At 44.4% G+C, this 19,161-nt stretch overlaps 1 protein-coding gene across 2 annotated transcripts; it reads left to right on the top strand.

Moving 5' to 3' along the window:
- Window positions 1–1,572: 1,572 nt before the first annotated feature.
- Window positions 1,573–8,897, top strand: gpatch2 (G patch domain containing 2). 2 transcript variants are annotated; one of them, XM_056428525.1, is made up of 11 exons: window positions 1,573–1,836; window positions 2,608–2,851; window positions 2,966–3,495; window positions 3,929–3,993; window positions 4,169–4,366; window positions 4,789–4,900; window positions 5,446–5,499; window positions 6,003–6,042; window positions 6,230–6,294; window positions 6,510–6,598; window positions 8,263–8,897. In XM_056428525.1, the coding sequence occupies exons 1-11, from the start codon at window positions 1,787–1,789 to the stop codon at window positions 8,430–8,432; spliced, it is 1,617 nt and encodes a 538-aa protein (XP_056284500.1). In that variant the 5' UTR covers window positions 1,573–1,786; the 3' UTR covers window positions 8,433–8,897. The 2 variants fall into 2 exon arrangements, with proteins under 2 accessions (XP_056284500.1, XP_056284501.1); XM_056428526.1 differs by having other exon boundaries at window positions 1,574–1,836; window positions 2,966–3,492.
- Window positions 8,898–19,161: the final 10,264 nt, after the last annotated feature.

Here is a 19,161-nt window from a genome sequence, read left to right as displayed (position 1 = left end):
CCCTGGTCAGAAACCTGAGACTGTTCTGGAGTGGTCATCGTCCACCAGACCCTCTGACTTCTAAGGCATTTGAGGAGGGGGTCGGGGGGGGGGGCACCTGTTAGGATTATTTATCAGAATGTTGGTCTAAGAGGCCTTTATACACACATAGTTATACTTGATCACACAGTTAGATTATGCATTGCCAAGGCTGACAGGGAGCCACCCCCTTCCAATGCATGCCTGAGGTGTAAAAATTCTCATTAGTTAACCCAGCGGGTGTGACGCCTTTCGCTGCTCTTCCCCCCCAAGTTGACCACGGTCGTGCCGTCAAGGAGATTCCGAGAATATCAGGACACCTGTCGCATGGGATGAAGTCCAAGTCTGTCCGGTGACCAGGAAATCTTTCACTGACCACTGTAATTAATATGCCACTGATGCGTTTTAACAGGTGACCTTTGGTATATATTTGATTGGCCAGCTGGGCCTCAACCAGGCATCGACCTCTACTGCTGCTAGGCCGTTTCAATAGAAACATCTCCATTGCCCTCTAGTGGTCAACATGTAAACATAGCAGATTGTGTGTTGCGTTCCTTTGCTACATTTAAAATCCGATTTATTCAATTCAATTCAATTCAGTTTATTTGTATAGCCCAATTTCACAAATTACAAATTTGTCTCGGAGTGCTTTACAATCTGTACACATAGACATCCCTGTCCCAAAACCTCGCATCGGATCAGGAAAAACTCCCAAATAACCCTTCAGGGGAAGAAAAAAAGGGAAGAAACCTTCAGGAGAGCAACAGAGGAGGATCCCTCTCCAGGATGGACAGAACAATAGATGTAATGTGTACAGAAGGACATATTTAGAGTTAAAATACATTCAATGAATATGACAGAGTGTATGAATAGTTCATAGTAGGCATATTCCACGATGGAGACCTCCACGATCCATCAGGCAGATGGCGGTAGAGAGGAGGAGTGGGCGGAGTCTCAACAGTGGGCGGAGTCTCAACAGAACAGTGGCGTGGTCGGTAGCAGGAATTCCACGACCCAGACCTCGATGATCCATCAGGCAGATAGGATCTATGCCGTCTCATAGGGTCCGATGACCCCATGAGACGTGAAGTCAAAAGGACTCCGGGGAGAAAGCAGAGTTAGTAACGTGTGATTGAGAGATGAAAATTCATCCCTAAGGAGAGAAAAGAGGAGATAGGTACTCAGTGCATCCTAAACGTCCCCCGGCAGCTATAAGCCTATAGCAGCATATCAAGGGGCTGGACCAGCTGAACTTGATTCAGCCCTAACTATAAGCTCTGTCAAAGAGGAAAGTCAAGATTTTTAATTTATTTATCAAGATATACTTTGGTTGTTAGACTTCATGTGTCTTTGGTACAACTACATTTCTTTCGGTTACAATTATATTACTTTTCTTTAAAGGCAGGTTGTATTTTGGTGGTTAATAAATACATAAACATATAAATAACCTCAAGATCCACGCTATAGCTTTCCTGGAACTTCAGACTAGACAAGAGTATAGTTACTGCGCTATTATAGTTATTTATTATTTAGCTATGTAGCTGTGCAACCGTGCTCACGATTTCGTGTCACAACGTAAATATCAAATTTCCCGCAGCACTTGAAAGCAGCATAGTACCTCTGGCTGCGTTCACTGTCGTCCTCTCGTCGCGTATCGATCCTGCTCGCTGATCGCTCGCCCTGGCCTCAGGATGGTGGCCGTGCTGTGTGACGCCACACGTTTGTCCGAAGTTCCTGGTTAACGGGTATCTGGCACCCGGGGGATTTAATGTTCCGTGCAGCTAATCTACAAACCATCGGCAAAGCGGGAACCGGCTGGTGAGCTGGTGTTTGAACTCACTGAGACGAAACGTTCACGTCTCTTTCACGTCCACTCTCGTGTTAGCTGCAGAGCTGAAGCTAGCTTTGCTAACAGCTAGCTAGCGAAGCTAAAACATCGGGGTTTCTCCATTTGTTTATTTCCCCGATGACCGTCATTAAGCTAACTGTATAATAAGTAATACGTATATTGGTTGTTGGTCGTGTAGTGGTTTTCTTTTGTGATGGTTGGTTAGTTAACTTAAGATGGCTAGCGAGAATACATTAGCTCGCTAGTTAGCTCGCGTGTGAAGCTATTAACTAGCCTCAAGAAGAGTAACGTCGGTGTTGGTGTTGAATCCAGAGGAGAACGCAGGCGACATTACATCTCTCCAACTCCTAAATCAGACATCTGAAGATTTCTAAACGTACATAATAAGCAATGAACTCGGAGGATGTTGTATTCAATTTAAGGAATAATGTGTAAAAAGAGAATAGTTAGCTCTCAGGCTAACATGAAAATCGCAGTTGCTCGTCTGTTCATGGCAACTCGGCATCTCAACTGCCGACATTAAGCTAATTAACGTCACGTTTAGGACATTTGTAACTGTAGCTTTCCAATGATAATGTACCCATTATTCCTGCACACACACACACACGCAAAGAGAGACTTTCTAACGGCCTGCAATGCCAACAAGTATCCGAGCAGCCGTCCTGCACATATAAATACAATAATCCCAAATTGCAATCCTAAATGTGTAAAACTGAATCCTCTCTTTTCCTCCACTTCAGGCACTTCTGCCGGACGATGGACGAGCTGGTCCACGACCTGGTGTCCGCGCTGGAGGAGAGCTCCGAGCAAGCCGCTCGCGGTGGATACGGCGATGGAGGAGACCACGCGCTGGCCGTGGGCTGTCTGCTGAAGAGGCAGTCTCGGAAGCGGAGGGGCAGAAAACGACGCTCGGACAACCCGCACCCGCCGTGGGAGCCGGGCCACCTCAGTGAGGGCTCGGAGTCCAGCGTGGAGGAACACAAGGTAACGGTTCGGCACACAGACGGTCGTTCGTCCAGGATTTGCTCTCGACATCCTTACGTTTCTAAATGTAGCACCAGAATCACGGTTTGATGTTTCCTGCGATCTTCGTTGCAGGACTACCGTGCCAGCACAGGGGGTGTCTCTGCTGCCAACAGCCATGCACGAGACAACAGCGACTCGGATGAGCAACTTGGCCCCAAGCGGCGCACCCTTCTAACGGCCGACAGCGGCCGAGGCAAGCGGCCGATTTGGCCGGAGGACTTGGGTGTCCTGGGGTCCGCGGAGGGAACGCGCAGCCTCAGACGGCGCCGTAAGGTCAAACGCATGGCTGTGGACCCACCCGCTGAACCAGAACCCCCCTCCTGTGCCATGCTCGGGCCACCACCTGTTCCCAAAGCCCGTGGCGGTGCCAGGCAGCATAGACTGGGTCCTAGAGACGTTAGGGGTGCCATGGAAGTCTGCGGGGGTGGGAAGAACAGGGTGAAGAAGAGAAAAATGGCTCCCAACAGGCTGGGAATGGAGGCTGCCGACGAAGGGGTGGTGGTGGAGAGCGAGGACCCCATTTCTTCTCCGACGGACGGCTCAAAGGACAAGATGGAGTTGGAGGAGCAGAAGGGTTCGGATGAGGACATGAGTGACAGGTGGTTAGTGTTTTGACTTTTGTCTTTTTCATACTCCACGTTTCCAGAAGTTGCAACTCCTATCGCTGCTTCTGTAGACTTTTATATACGAGTGTGTGTGTGTGTGTGTGTGTGTGTGACACAACAGGTGAGGAAGAACGGCTGGGAATCGCACATCCAAACTGTTTAGTTTTGACATAAATGTGTGTTAAATTGAGTATCAATAACGGTAACATACCAACATGTGGCGTATCATTTTTGGTCAGGTTAATATCTTATTCACTTAGTGATCAGGAACTTTCTGTCTTACATTGACATTTGACCTATTTCAGGCAGATCTTTTAAGCAGATGTCCTTTTATGGCTGTTTGTGATTAGACAACATAACATTTCAGAAATCTTTGCTTCCGTTAATTTGAAAAAGGGTTTGCGTTTCCATCTTCTGCTTTCTTTTTCAGTGAGACCAGCAGTGTCAGCAACAGCAGCGACGGAGGCCTCTACACCAATGACGAGGGAAGGCAAGGTAAACACTAGTGGCAGCAAGTTTTCACAATTTCCAGCCTTTTTTTATGCCACATCAGGTGTTTCTTTATAAAGGTGTAGCCACAGTAGAGCCTCCTTTTATCAGTACTTGACAGGACAGCTTTCCAAATGACTCCCGTAAAGTGAAACGACGGTCCCGTTTTCATCTCCTCCAGCTGATGACGAGCAGAGCGACTGGTTCTATGAGGGCGAGCCAGGCTCCGCTTCAGGATCCGGAGGGGTGAGTGGGATCGCGGGAGTGATTCCTTGGTGGGAGAGGGAGACGGGCTCAGAGGAGCTGGACCTAGGGGACCCCGTCTTCAACAGCATCCTCACTGGATCCTTCCCCCTCATGAGCCATGGAGCACATAGAGGTAGGCTGGAAAGATACAGATGATAAAGCTAAAAACGGCACTCTGATAAAAGTACAATTTTAGTTAAAAAAACAGTAGAACTCTCGAGGAGTGTGTAAGGCACACATACATTTTTACAATGTACTAGTTGTTGCAGTCTCACTCATGACCAGAGGGGGCCAAACACGTATCAATGTTTAGCGTTAGGCTATAGAGTGTTGTATATTAAATATGATCTACCTGTGACTTCGGCAAGCCGTACTAAATAGAAAAAAATACTGATTATAAATGCAAATAATACACACCTAATAGTTATTTAACATGAATCCCAGTACCTTGCAGAATTCGGTTCATCCTTAGTGGCCACCTCACTGTTTACCAGGCCTCATTGAATAATCATGTCCTCAGGTAAATAGGTGACGAACCAGTACTCTGTTTGTCAGGGTTCCAGGCCCGGCTGAGTCGTCTTCATGGAAACCAGCAGGTATCTCAGGCAGGCGGCTCCAGACAAGGCTTCAACGACAGACTGAGTAGACAAACCCAGGACCCTCATGAGTGAGTCCCCTTCTCTTTCAAAACTCTCATCAATTCAGATTTGTTTTTGTTTTTGTCGTATTCATACTTTAATGCCGCTGGCCTTGTAAGAGCAGCGGGCGGAGGCTTTATGTTTACACGTTGTCCACTCATACGGAGTGGAGATGCACAGGAGATGCAACACGTTTTACAGACTTGTATATAGAGTTAGTACCAGATCATAGACATAATCGCAAATGAGCGAAACAACCAACTTAATTGTTGTCGTCATGATTTATGAATCTATTCACATTTAAAACACGTCTATCACAAGTTACCAGAGCCAAAAGTGATGTCTTGATTAGTCCAGGTCAAGGTCACTGCGACCTCACATCTGTCCCATGCTCGTTAACGCGATATCTCACGAACGAATCTCTTCCAATTTGCCCACACATCCACCTGGACTCATGATTGTACTGATTATAATTTGGTGGTCACCGTTGCCTCAAGAATTCATGTGCTAATAACTGACAGTTTCGTACTGATGTCTAATAGGAATGCTAATGATGAATTGATGTTTTGGACAGACAAGGATGTAACTGCAACATGACTGGATGTCAGAGGCATACAACGGCGTGGCGGTAATTCTAGTTTATTTTTAATCTGCTGTTATGATTGTAGCACTTTCAGTTGCATTTGATTTCATGAAAGGTGCTGTACAAATGAAGTGTTAGAAGTTACATCTAGGATCAATTCAGATTGAATTGTTATGTAGAACTGATTTTGTTTGCATAGTTTGTAGAGTGCCGAGTTTGATAAAATAAAAGCATGCAATAAAAAATGTACTTGAATTGAGACGATATGAAAGCAAAGTAAACAGGAGCACCGATTTATATTAATTTCATATTACCGGTTCCACATTTGTACCGAGTTAATTAAAAGTATTTGACTGCAACTAAGTTTCTGCAGTTAAAATGCAAGTACGGTCCCCAAGTTAAAGTCTAGAATGGTCAAAGTTTCTGTGATGAACGACTGTTCACCCACAGCAAGACGTGGTGCTTAATAGCAGTTTGGTTTCTGTCTCTGGAACGCTGCCTTGGCGGGAATTTGAGGGCCTTATTATCCACCATTATATCTCCAACAGGCCTTGGTTTAGCTCGGGCTCGAGGAGAGAGCACGGACAGGTGAGCCATGTTTCTTTACCAACGTATTCCCTCTCAAATGCAAAGTAAACATGTTGATCTAATACGAGGACCTATGTGGCCGGTGTTTAAGACGGACGTGTTGTGTTATTCCAAATATTTATAACAAAGTGCTTCAGCACTAACTCGAGCTTTTCCTCTTTTCTTTCTCCCTTCCCCGCCACTTCAGCTGCATTGGGACCCGCGGTCAGACCGAGGGCATCGGAGAAGCTGCTCCGTGAAAACAGCCAGCAGGTGAGAACAACAGCGTGACGTGAAACGCCGGTGATTTACGACCAAAACTCGGACTCGTTTAATTTAGTACCTGCTTTGGTTTCGGCGGCGGTCTCCTCGACCCACCTCCCCTCTGGTTTCACCTTGTTTAAAGCTGTTTTTCAAAGGACATGACAGCGTTGTTTGAGCTCAAACTAACGCTCCCATATTTTTGTCACGCTTGTCTGGCTTTGCAGACAAACCAGCGGGCACCTCGGCTCTCTGTGCACCGGGGATGTCAAGCGGAGGCGAAAAGCAGCGCCCCTCGGCTCCGCCGCCCCCTCAGGTATTGGATGCAAACGTAGCTCCGCCTAACACACCATCTGGTCCTTTTTACCTACTGCCCCTTTTATTGTATTTTTGGCTCTGGCTTTCTCGCCCGTTTCCCTCCCCCCTCTCGCTGGAGCCTCAGTATGTTCACCGGCCTGCTTTCGTCATTGCCTTCTGTCTCGCACACACTCACACCGGGGCAAACAATTAAGGCTTTCGCTACGCATTTTTAAAAGAAGGAATCGAGAGAACGGAGTCCTTCATCTCTTCATATTGCTCCCTCTCTCCGCCTCATTATTCAACCTTAGCTTGGGCTTAATTTGGACATGAGTCATCCGGCTCGTCGTGCTTTTAGAGCGGTGACACTGGATTGGCTCTTAGCCGGTAACACTTGTGTATCACCCCCCCCCCCCCCTCCTCCAAACCACTCTCTTTACCTCTGGGTCAGTTGATGCTTTTGGACGAGGAAGGACAAGGCAGCAAAGCCTTTTACTGTTGGGTCAAAATGCTCATTATGAATATGTACTCTGAAGCCACGCCCCATTTTATTTAGACCATGCAACCTAAACTGTATGCACAATAGAGTTCCATCTTTTTCTTCAGGTGTGTTCGCTGGTCATCCCCTGGCCCGTTATGTTGAATATATCAAACGCATTTGATACTCGCCCCCACACACTGGTTTCCGAGCTCAAGGGCAGCAGGGTGGCGGCAGCAGCAGAGGCCCTGCCAAAATCACATCTTGAGAATTTGGCTTGACTCCACCGGGGGGGGGGGGTGGGCATGCCACCCCTCATGTGTGTAAATGAGCGTGCGGCTTTGCTTCAATCGCTGCACCATGAACTTCCAGAAAGAACGAGGATGGAAAGCGTGCTTTGAGACAATAGGAACCTGCTTTCTCTCTCTCTGGTTTCTGCTTCAGGACTTGAACATTTAACAGAATTGCAAAATAATAAAACAACCAACTTGTTATTTTCCATATTGATTCCACTATTCACATTAGAAACCTGCCCATCACACGTTCCTAGAGCCAAAGGGGATGTTTCTAACACAGACACAGGCCATTTATAATGACGTAAAGGGACCGACTCAGCAAATCCTCACAGTTGCTCGCCTGGAGCTATATTTTTAGATGCGCACATTTTTTTGGGATTGTCGTTCCCGTGAACGAGAGATTTCTTCATATTTGGGACAAACATCCGCTCGGAGTCGAGGATGAACTGATTAGATTTGATGGTTAAAGTTCAAGGTCGCTGTGACCTCACATCTATCCCATTCTACTGTACTTTATATTTCGGGAACGCCTGGAGGACATCTCCTAAGATCAGGCACGGACATTCACTTGGGTGTCCGGGTGAACTGATTAGATTTTGGCGATCAAAGCTCAAGGTCACTGTGACCTCCCATCTGTCCCATCTTCATGAACATGATATCTCAGGAATGCCTGAAGGGATTTGTTTTCTTCAAATTTGACACAAACGTCCACTCGGACTCAAGGATGAACTGATTGGAATTTAGTGGTCAAAGGTCACGCTGACCTCACACAACTTGTGTATGCATATAATGTCTAATGGGATAAAATAATAAGGTGATTGCATTTTTGACAGACATGGATGTGAACTGCAACTTAACGGAGGGAGGAATATATGTTATTTGTTTCTGACCTGCGACCTCTCGTTTCAGGAGCGGTAGGGGAGAGTGCGTCTCCGATCCCCGACTCAAACATGGGGAGTCGGATGTTGCAGAGCATGGGCTGGAGCCCGGGGACGGGCCTGGGTCCAGAAGGCCGGGGCATCACTGAGCCCATCCGTGCCACACAGAGACCCAAAGGCACAGGATTGGGCTTCAACTGAACACCTGGTGTCTGCATCCTGAACCTGGCGTGGACCAAATGCCCAAAGACCTACAAGGAGGGAAGGAGATGAACTGCTGCTCAGGGCGATGAACGATAACGACAACAAATAATCCTGGCATGCGAGTCATAAGAAGGAAAGGAATGAGGTTTTACCTAGCAACAGTCTGTGATGAAAGAGAAACTTTCCCATATTGGGGAAACTGCAAGAAGCCCGGGATGTCCACACAGCAAGAGGGAGAGGGAGACAGCGGGACATGAGGAAGTGCATGAAACTGAGCTGGAGACGAGACTTTTTGCAAACATGTCTTCTCAAGAAACTCCATGTTGGAGAAAATGAATGACATTGATGCCTCCATAGTTAGTTATGCTTGATGCAAGGATGACGTGGTTTGTCAACGATTTTGCTTAGTGAATTAAAGATATTGCACAATCATTTTGAATTAAAGACTATTTGAGCAGGTCATACCTCAAGGTTTCTTTCTAAGGTCATGAAGTAAGGGTACACTGTATGGATGTGTGTTGGAATATCTCAAACTCCCCATCCCTCCCACACCATCTTATTATATTGTTCATTTAATGGAAAATGTCCTATCAGAATTCTTTTTTTTTTTAATCCAAAAACAAAATAAGATATTAAATCACTCATATTTTCGCCTCCATTGTAGCACCACTATGTATGCATGTACAGCCGTGGCTGCTGTCGGTTCTGCTGATGTTTACTTACAAAAAACACCATCTTTTGACTTATTTTATTTCCGTTTGTTTTAGGTGTTTTAGCCTGACGTATGCTTGTGCTGCGGTGTTTCGCCAGCCATAGATAGCCACGCTCAAGGACTTGGCATGAAGACATGGCTCTCATATTGTCTGGTTACAAGCACTCAGTTTTTTAATTTCCTGAGTGAGAAAATTGGTAAATATAGCGTTTCAATGTCTTCAGAAGTAAAATAATTTTGTATACATACATATATATATTGCCCGTTATATACATACAAAGGTCCGAAGTACCTTTTTCACAGGTGTTTTCACTTAATTGGCACTGATGGCCGGCTCTGCTAATCAGATGGAAGTGAAAGCACCTGTGTCCGGCAGGTCCTCTAACTGAAAACAATCGAAGTGCTACTTGAATTACATTTTATAAATCACTTTTAGACCCACTGTTTCTTGGGTTTGTTTAGGCTGTTGGGTAAAGTAGTTTACTTTCAGCCATAGATTGTTCTCGACACGGATTTGAAATTATTTTAAGTGCAGGTCGAGAGTTTAATGTCTAAAATAACAAATGATAACGAATAAAATTTTGACTTTATAAATGTGCAGGAAGTTGTGTACCAATATTTTCCTCTGTTCTTGTACCCATTGAGCGATAACCCCACGTGGCCGGTTTAGAGAAGTGTGGGATGTCTGAAAGTATTAAAATCAGACACTGCCTGACCAGTTAATCAGGTGAACAAACCTTAACGAACTTTCTCATGACTAGCTATGCCAGGTAACTTTGTTACGTAACTGTTCTACTAGTTATTATATCATGCCGTTATTCGACGTCACTTTTTCAGACCATTTGCAAATATTCAACAGTATCTGTCCGTGGTTTTCAGAAACAACATCAACATTGATTCCCGTCGTCGACCTGGCTCAATAAATGACAACGGGGAGTTGCGTAACGGATCCGTCTCTTGGCCTGGGGCAGCAGCTCGTCGGAGTCTGTACTGGTTGCCTGGCAACCTTATAGTGTCAACGAGACTCCAGGAAATAAAATACACCTGTATTGCCGGTGTGTTCACGGGCAATACAGGTGTATATGTGATCCAAATATACCTGTTAAAACCCAGTTATATCGGCCATGCTGATATTTTGGATGCGTCCACATTTTTGCTAAGTTAATATTTGGTTAATGTTTTAAACCCAAACTAGAAGAACTTTCTAGTCCGTTTGCTTTTTCCAGCACAAACACGCTCGCATCTCCTTTTTTTCTTCTTTCAAAATCCACAACAACATGCCCTCTAAATGTTTCCAACTCCATCAACACATGCATCGCATTCACATGCTGACTCAACATCGCTGAAATATGATGCTCCCTCTTGTCCCCTCCCCCCCCCCCTGTGTTTGCGAGGCTGCGATAGAAATCCCTCTGTATCTATGGGAATACAGGAGCGCGGTGTGTCCTCTACCCTCCCCTCTACTCACCACCTCCCATCCTGCATATAAGGGAACGCTGGCTGCCCCCCACGCCACCCCTCTTGGACACACTTTTTTTTCAATCCCCCCCCCCCCTAGTCTGACACACACACTCAGGACTCCCCTTGCCAGCGAGCTATAGGCAGGTAAACTCAGCGCTGGATCAGAGTGAGACGCTGAGAGGAGAGAAAGGAGGAGAGGGGAATGTGTGTGTGTAGGGAGAGAGAGAGAGAGTGTGTGTGTGTGTGTGTCTGTGTGTGTGTGTGTGTGCTGCTGCATCGCTGAGCTACAGAGACCGGAGGCGAGGAGAGCTGGAGCGTTTGTCCTTGAGACTGACTGACTGACTGCAGCTGTGGAGCGGAGCAGCAGCCATCCAGCCGGTGGATGAAACTGACAGTAAGTGCCGAGCAGAAAGCTTTAAGATGTGCGAGCGGGAGGAAGTAGAGCAGGCTTCTTGTTCTGAGAAACAAAAACCCATCGGTCCATTTGCTCTGTCTGCTTAGAAACAGACCAATGTGGTGTTTGAATGGAAACAGAGGTGCGCACAATGTATCGCTGTGTGTGTGTGAGGACAGTGTGTGTGTGTGACCAGGTGAAGGTCTACTCTGCTCCCAGGTGAACTTATTGCTCATGCTTTTTTATTGGCTCCCATTAATACTTGCTTTCCGACCTATGTACGACTTTGTCAGCAGTTCACTTGCAGTTATTCAGCTATTCTAGTTTGCCTGCAGCAGCGTCCACTGTGTGTGTGTGTGTGTGTGTGTGTGTGTGTGTGTGTGTGTGTGTGTGTGTTAGGCGTCAAGAGAGACGTCAGTAAGCATAACATTACTGTCCATCTCTTCGGCTCCAGCTCCTCTCCCTCGACGCTCCTGTTGACCGATCGATAGTTGTGCCTCTGTAATTGGAAGTCATCATTTATGGCGACCCCTCCAAAGCGAGTCATTATCATGTGTAATCTTGCAGAAAATTACGTTTGGACTCGTGTACCTTGGCGTGGCCCGGAACCAGTGGACTGTGTTGAGTGGGCTTTGAAGGAGGGGGGGTCACTTAGAACAAGGCTCCAACACCTGGAGGAGGAGGGCGGTGTATAGGATGAAATGGGCCTGGTATCACATTGTATTTGCCCCCCCCCCCCCCCCCGCTTGCATGATCAGATGAGGAAGGGCAGTCAGGAACGGATGGCGACACAGTGTGTAGGATTAGAGAGAAGACGGGAAGGAAGGCGATGGAATCGGAGAACGCAAGATGAGACCGGCTCACCTGTGGAGCTGCTGACAGAATGTGTTAGGCCACGTTAGAGGGGTGAGAGAGAGAGAGAGAGAGAGAGAGAGGGATGCAGAGATGGAGAGAAAGCCAGAAGGCGAATACATAAAGCTGTGGCGGACTGTTTACAGCAGCGCGACAGGGCGGCTCGCCGGGTCTCCGTGTCTGTCTGTGTCCGTTTGTTTATTGTAGACGTGCTGACAGCGAGCCGGAGGGCGAAATGTGCCACCTGTGGAGAAGTGATATGATGAGATAGATGAGACTGCATGTTGAGTGCGTGTGTACTTGTGTGTGTGTGTGTGTGTGTGTGTGTGTGTGTGTGTGTGTGTGAGGGGGGTTATGTGAACGTGTGTATAATGGTCCCTGACATCAGCAGTAGGTGTGTGGTGCTGACTCCCAGGATTTTATTTGCGTGTCGGGCCCACACCCTCACCTGAGACTGGGAGCCAGGTGTGCGCGTGCGTGTGTGTTTGTATGTGTGTATGTACATGTGTATGTATACGGGTGTGTGTGTATGTACGTGTGTGTGTGTATGTACATGTGTGTGTACGTGTGTGTATGTATATGTGTGTGTACGTGTGTGTGTACATGTGTGTATGTACGTGTGTGTGTGTATGTGTGTGTGTGTATGTACATGTGTATGTGTGTGTGTGTGTATGTGTGTGTGTGTGTGTGTGTGTATGTGTGTGTGTATGTACATGTGTGTGTGTATGTACGTGTGTGTGTATGTACGTGTGTGTGTATGTACATGTGTGTGTGTATGTACATGTGTGTGTGTGTGTGTGTGTGTACGTGTGTGTGTGTGTGTATGTGTGTGTGTATGTACGTGTGTGTGTGTGTGTGTATGTATGTGTGTGTGTATGTACGTGTGTGTGTATGTACGTGTGTGTGTGTATGTACGTGTGTGTGTATGTACGTGTGTGTGTATGTACGTGTGTGTGTATGTACGAGTGTGTGTGTATGTACGTGTGTGTGTATGTACGTGTGTGTGTGTACGTGTGTGTGTATGTACGTGTGTGTGTGTATGTACGTGTGTGTGTGTATGTACGAGTGTGTGTGTATGTACGTGTGTGTGTATAAAAATTGTTTTTTTGGTGAAAAAGATGTGAGTGAATCACATTTCATCAAATCCACATCACTTCAAGTACATTTTAGTATCATATGTGTTACTTAAATAGCTCAAAGTCAAAGGTTAACGAGCTGGAGCCCAGAGGCTGACCTCTGGATCCAATACAGGTGAGAATATGAAGGCTGAGCGTCGCAGCGATCCTCATCGTTTAGTTCGGACAGGCTTGGTTACATCATCGCCCTCAGAACCTCCAGATGGGCCAGAAGACGACATGGCGTGATGACTGGACACGTGACATAATCCGGGTCACCGTCAGTCACATAACGAACTGTAATTACAGTCCTTATCAATAGTGCTTTTAAATAATCAACTCTGATCAAGCCTGTGGTCAGTAAAGCTGCTGCGGATGGCACATATATCTGTCCACTAGGGGGCAGCACAGCCAAGTTATTAGGGTGTATCCCAGCCTGTGAATCCACCGTGTTTCTCGAAGCATTTAGTCTCAAATATTCTTAAAATGATCCCAAATTAATAAAATCCAGCCTGCCTGAATGCCTTCCTGTGCATATGCATGTGAGCTGACTCACTTCCTGTCCAGTGGGACCGCAGGATGACCAGATAAGTGAAAACCATTTGAAGACCATTTGCCCTCCGAGCTCAGCAGCAGCAGGTCTCAGTAGCTAAGTGACATTTCTATGGTTATGTTGCTTTAAGCTTCTCCCAGAGGCTTTCTTTGGGTTCTGGTGTGTGTGTGTGTGTGTGTGTGTGTGTGTGACCTCTGATCCCTGTACAGTGCTCAATGGATCAATACAATGCATCTGATCCTATTCCAATCTGTCACTTAATCCCTCATTCTGTGTATCATTTCCCTCCCATTCATCTATTTAAAGACGTGGAGCTGTACAGCAAGCATGCAGATCAAAGCTCCTCCATTCCTATATCGCATGTCTCTCTAGTCCTCCTCATGTTCGTCGTCCTTTCTCTCTTTCTTTACTTTTACTTCCCCCCGGCCCCTCCACTCCTTTCGTAAACCACTGAAGTGCCGGAGAGGTATTCTGTGCCACTGCGGCGAGACAATGGTGTTTGCACACAGTGTCAATAGTCCTTCCCTCTGTCTCAGTAATTGATGGATGACTGTGAGTCAGGCATAAACTAAGCAGATTACACTCACTAGATCTCAGGGCTAATGCTAATGTGTGTGTGTGTGTGTGTGTCTTTGTGTGTGTGTGTGTGTGTGTGTTGGGGGGTTGGAGTTGGAGTTGCAGAGTGACTCTCCAGTTTTGGAAGTCACTCCGACAGCTGTCCCTGGAGGCTGAGATTTGATGGCCGTGAGTTTAGGGATGAGGAGAAAAAGGGTGCACACACACACACACACACACACACACACACACACACGCACAAGTGCGAAGGGTGTCTGATTCACTTGTACTTTTGCTTTTCCGTGTGCATCTGGTGTGGGGGGTCAATAGCTGGCAGCTGGCCGCTCCGTCACAGGCAGCGTCCCCCCGGAGCAGCTATTGAGCTCCTGTCTTCGGTTCAGCTTCAGCAGTGTAAAATTATTTTTGATGTCTAACTGCAGCCATGCGGGTTCAATTTAATTTGCTGCGTTTTTTGAGACTGTTTCCATTTCTTGTTAATACCAGATGTTCTGGTTCATGTTCTGGTCTTCTTTGCTCAGTTTACTTGACTTTTGTCTTCTGTGGTTTTGTCATTTATGGTTGACGTTTTTTAAAATTTATTAGACCTTGAGTTTATTAAAAACTATTTCTTTGGTTAGTAAATACATTTTTGACATTCAGCACAGCGTTTTAATTGTTTTCAGTAACTTTTACTCCTTTATATCGCCACTGATTTTTGAGGCCAATACAAATGTGGATATTTTTAAATTATTCAAAGAAATATTGGCAGAATAACACAATAAATAAATTGTAAAATATATATATTTAATTATCTAAAAATGTATTTTAGATAAACATCCATCTCACCGGTTACCGTTTTAAAATACAATTGTCATTGTTATCATCCTCATACCCTCACCCTCTTAAAAATTCAACCCCAAAGAGACCATCTGACTAATCCTCCCAATTTCACAGTTTTTAAATCTGCAGTGTGAAAGTTCATTTTCTTTCTTTTTCTTTCTTTTTCTCTTGGGTCCCTAGAACAGAAGTCCAATATGTGTCTGCTCTTCCTTGGACGGTTAAGACATTACTGTTTATAGTTCCTACCTTGTAACACATCAACAAAAAAGCAGTCCAAAAACAAGACAAAAGGCTTTTCCTCTTTAAGTGAGATCCACCGTGAAGTCACAATGTGACTGTTTACTCTGAATCCTCATCTTCGTACATCCTGAGTGGACACCTGGACTCACGGGTCGAAGTATTTCCACAACTGTTCCAGTGGTTTGAGAGGAATGGGAAGTTGTTTTGTATAATTTTAAAGAAATATCCCAATAACCAGCAGCGGAGGTTGTTTCCTCATCTTGATGATGATGATGATGATGATGCTAGACGGAAGTTTTAGGGATCACATTTATTCATACAATTTTAACTCTGGATTAAAATGGTGGACCGACCGATAGCGTGACATCGACTTCCCCGGAGCCGCGTGGCAGAACATTTGATAGATTATTTACCCCCTAATCTGTATTTATTCGGAAACCTCTTTGTCGATAACGGCTCAAATCAAACGAATAAGATCAATGAGTGTCTTTTCAGTCTGGAACCTTTTTTGTATTTACATTACCTCAAACGACACACACCTTTGACGTGGAGCCACCGCAAAGTGAAACAAAAAGCTTTTGTGCAAGTGGCGCACATTAACGAGTAGATTATCAGACAGAATAAACTACTCGGGCGCGCTCGGCCCTCTTCAAGTGGTCCGCTCGACGCCACTCCGGCTACTTCACTCGAGACCACTCGGGCTGCCGGAGCCAGGGGGAAATATCAACCGCTGATTAAAATTATTAATCTCAAGCTTTTTAGAATTCAGCCTGAATATCGGAAAATCTCCTCCGCTCGAGCAAATAAAGAAATCCGTTGAACTTAAAAGCCGCCGAGCGATAAGAGCCAATCGGCTTCAGCGTCAACATTTGGTTTCCTAAATGGTTTATGAAAGATAATTTCTCCGTGTAGATAACGGTTTATGTGACACATTAACTTTGGGGAGATTTGACACGATGGTAGCGCTCGGTGTCTGGCTCCTTGTGTTTTATGGTCGAGATAAAATAATGTGCCATTACAAGTCACACTCTCTTTATCGCTCGTGGGTATTTTTTCATACCCCCCCCCCCCTTGTGTCGGCGCTCGTTCACACGTGGTCGTGCACGCCTGCGTACGAGGCCGCGAGATAAGAGCCCCACTCCACGCAGTCTGCCGTCTGGCCCCTTATCTGCACCGCGGATTAGCGCAGGTGATTTCATTCCTGTGGAGGTTTGGCCAGGTGAGGGTCAGCTCCAAACGCCCCGTCGCCATCTTTGACGGGCCACAAGGCTGACATTGACTCGACTCCCTCTGATGCTCAAGCAGTTCTCATTGGGGGAATGTATCTGAATGGCTGTTGTTCTTACATGGTGCAATGATTCTAGGATTAGTGAGAAGTGAAGTCACTCCATCAGACTCTAGGATGTCTGTATGTGACCGTGTGCTTGGACACTGATGAATACTTCATCGCTGGACTGAGCGGAGACGTATGCAGGAACAACTGGAACCATGTGGGAAAATAGATTAGCACTTTAGTGGCACTTAGTTATGGTTTTACTTATGGTATTACTTATGGTATTACTTATGGTATTACTTATAGTATTACTAGTACTTATGGTATTACTTATGGTATTACTAGTACTTATGGTATTACTTATGGTGTTACTTATGGTATTACTAGTACTTATGGTGTTACTTATGGTATTACTTATGGTATTACTAGTACTTATGGTATTACTTATGGTGTTACTTATGGTATTACTTATGGTATTACTAGTACTTATGGTATTACTTATGGTATTACTTATGGTATTACTTATGGTATTACTTATGGTATTACTAGTACTTATGATATTACTTATGGTATTACTAGTACTTATGTTATTACTAGTACTTATGATATTACTCATGGTATTACTCGTACTTATGATATTACTTATGGTATTACTAGTACTTATGGTATTACTTATGGTGTTACTAGTACTTATGGTATTACTTATGGTGTTACTAGTACTTATGGTATTACTTATGGTATTACTAGTACTTATGTTATTACTAGTACTTATGATATTACTCATGGTATTACTCGTACTTATGATATTACTTATGGTATTACTAGTACTTATGGTGTTACTAGCATTTGTTATGTTACTTATGGTTACTATGTTACTTATGGTATTACTAGTACTTATGATATTACTCATGTTTACTAGTACTTATGATATTACTTATGGTTACTTACTAGTGGTATTACTTGGTATTACTAGCTTGTCATATGTTACTTACTTATGGTATTACTAGTGTTATATGATTACTTATGGTATTACTTAATGGTATTACTTATGGTATTACTTATGGTGTTACTAGCATGACTAGTACTTATGGTATTACTCAGTGTATGGTATTACTTATGGTAGTATTACTAGCACTTATGGTATTACTTATGTATTACTTATGGTATTACTTATGCTTATAGCACCATGTATTACTTATGTACATGTATTTAGTACTTATGGTATTACTAGTACTTATGATATTACTTGTACTTATGGTATTACTTATGGTATTACTAGTACTTATGGTATTACTTATGGTGTTACTTATGGTATTACTTATAGTATTACTAGTACTTATGGTATTACTTATGGTGTTACGAGTACTTATAGTATTACTCATGGTATTACTCATGGTATTACTCATGGTATTACTCATGGTATTACTTATGGTATTTTTCTAATTTGGCTTTCTTGTAGAAATGTTACTTTCTTGATTCTTGTTGTTCTGAGTTTGTACTCGTGGTTAAATTCACTTCCAGTCGCTTTTGGATAAAAGCGTCTGCTACATGACATGTAATGTGATGTAATGTGATGTAATGTGATGTAATGTACAACATATTTAATGTACTGCAATATAACTCATTTATTCAATGCTCCATGGGAAGAGTCCACGCTGTGGAGGCCTGTGCTGGGACTTTCACCATCATGATTTTAACTTGATCCATGACTTCTCAACAAGGCTGAGCAGTGTATCTGTGTGTGTGTCTCCACACAGCCAAACACACACACACACACACACACACACACACACACACACACACACACACACACACACACACACACACACACACACACACACACACACACACACACACACACACACACACACACACACACACACACACACACACACACCAACACACACACACACACACACAACACACACACACACACACACACACACACACACACACATTCCCAAGCTGGTTTTCGGCACCAACAGGGATTTCCGTTGACATGGACTCTGATAGATCACCAATGCATCTGTCTTTTAAGTGGATTAGGACGCAGTGGCAACAGGATGGCTCCTCTAACGCCGGGCGCTTCCTACCGTAACGTCATTAGTGGCCTTTTATTATCTTTAGTATTAAAGGTTTAATCTTATATTTACTGAATTCTTGTCAAATTTAGTCAGGTTGAACATTTGGCAAGCGAGGATAATCTTTAAACTTTACATTCACACTTTCCTATGTCAACAATTCAAACTAAATGTGTGTATTTAGTTCACTTTTCTTGTGTTTCTGTCGACCACGGTTCATCTCGTTGCACCTGTTAACCCTCTTCCCCTGCCAAGCACTACTCACTGTGTTACTTATTTTGCGTGCACGCGTGGGATGTCAGTGAAAGGTTAAAAAAAACGTGACATTAGGTACATAGACATCGCTGATAAGATCAAATAAAACGACTGTACTGCATGCAGTAAGTCAGTTAAGGCCTGGTCGCACACTGCATATGGTGGTCCATGTGTCAAAGCTCTGAATACAGCTTATAGTCCATTTATTGATTATATTTATTATATTTACAGTGAGGAATGTTTGTGGTAATACTTGTTTTGTCAAAAAAGTAATGCAAAATGCAAATATGTTTAATTTACAATCGTATAAAACAGAAAATAGCCTCTAATTTTCATGTTTTATAAGTTGGAACCAGATTTTTTTTCGTTGGTAAATGCCAATTATTGATGATTTA

The sequence above is a fragment of the Pseudoliparis swirei genome, chromosome 12, assembly GCF_029220125.1.
Source record: "Pseudoliparis swirei isolate HS2019 ecotype Mariana Trench chromosome 12, NWPU_hadal_v1, whole genome shotgun sequence".
Lineage (NCBI taxonomy): Eukaryota > Metazoa > Chordata > Actinopteri > Perciformes > Liparidae > Pseudoliparis > Pseudoliparis swirei.
The sequence above is the reverse complement of the archived record's forward strand: the minus strand, read 5'-3'. Positions and strand labels throughout refer to the sequence as shown.

What these genes read in the sequence shown, in the direction of transcription:
- gpatch2 (XM_056428525.1), top strand. Translation starts at nt 1,787, where the DNA reads ATGTTCCGTGCAGCTAATCTACAAACCATCGGCAAAGCGGGAACCGGC. An exon ending in GAGGACATGAGTGACAGGTG is followed by an intron (nt 3,496 to 3,928) that starts GTTAGTGTTTTG and finishes TTTCTTTTTCAG; the next exon opens with TGAGACCAGCAGTGTCAGCA. An exon ending in TCCGTGAAAACAGCCAGCAG is followed by an intron (nt 6,295 to 6,509) that starts GTGAGAACAACA and finishes CTGGCTTTGCAG; the next exon opens with ACAAACCAGCGGGCACCTCG.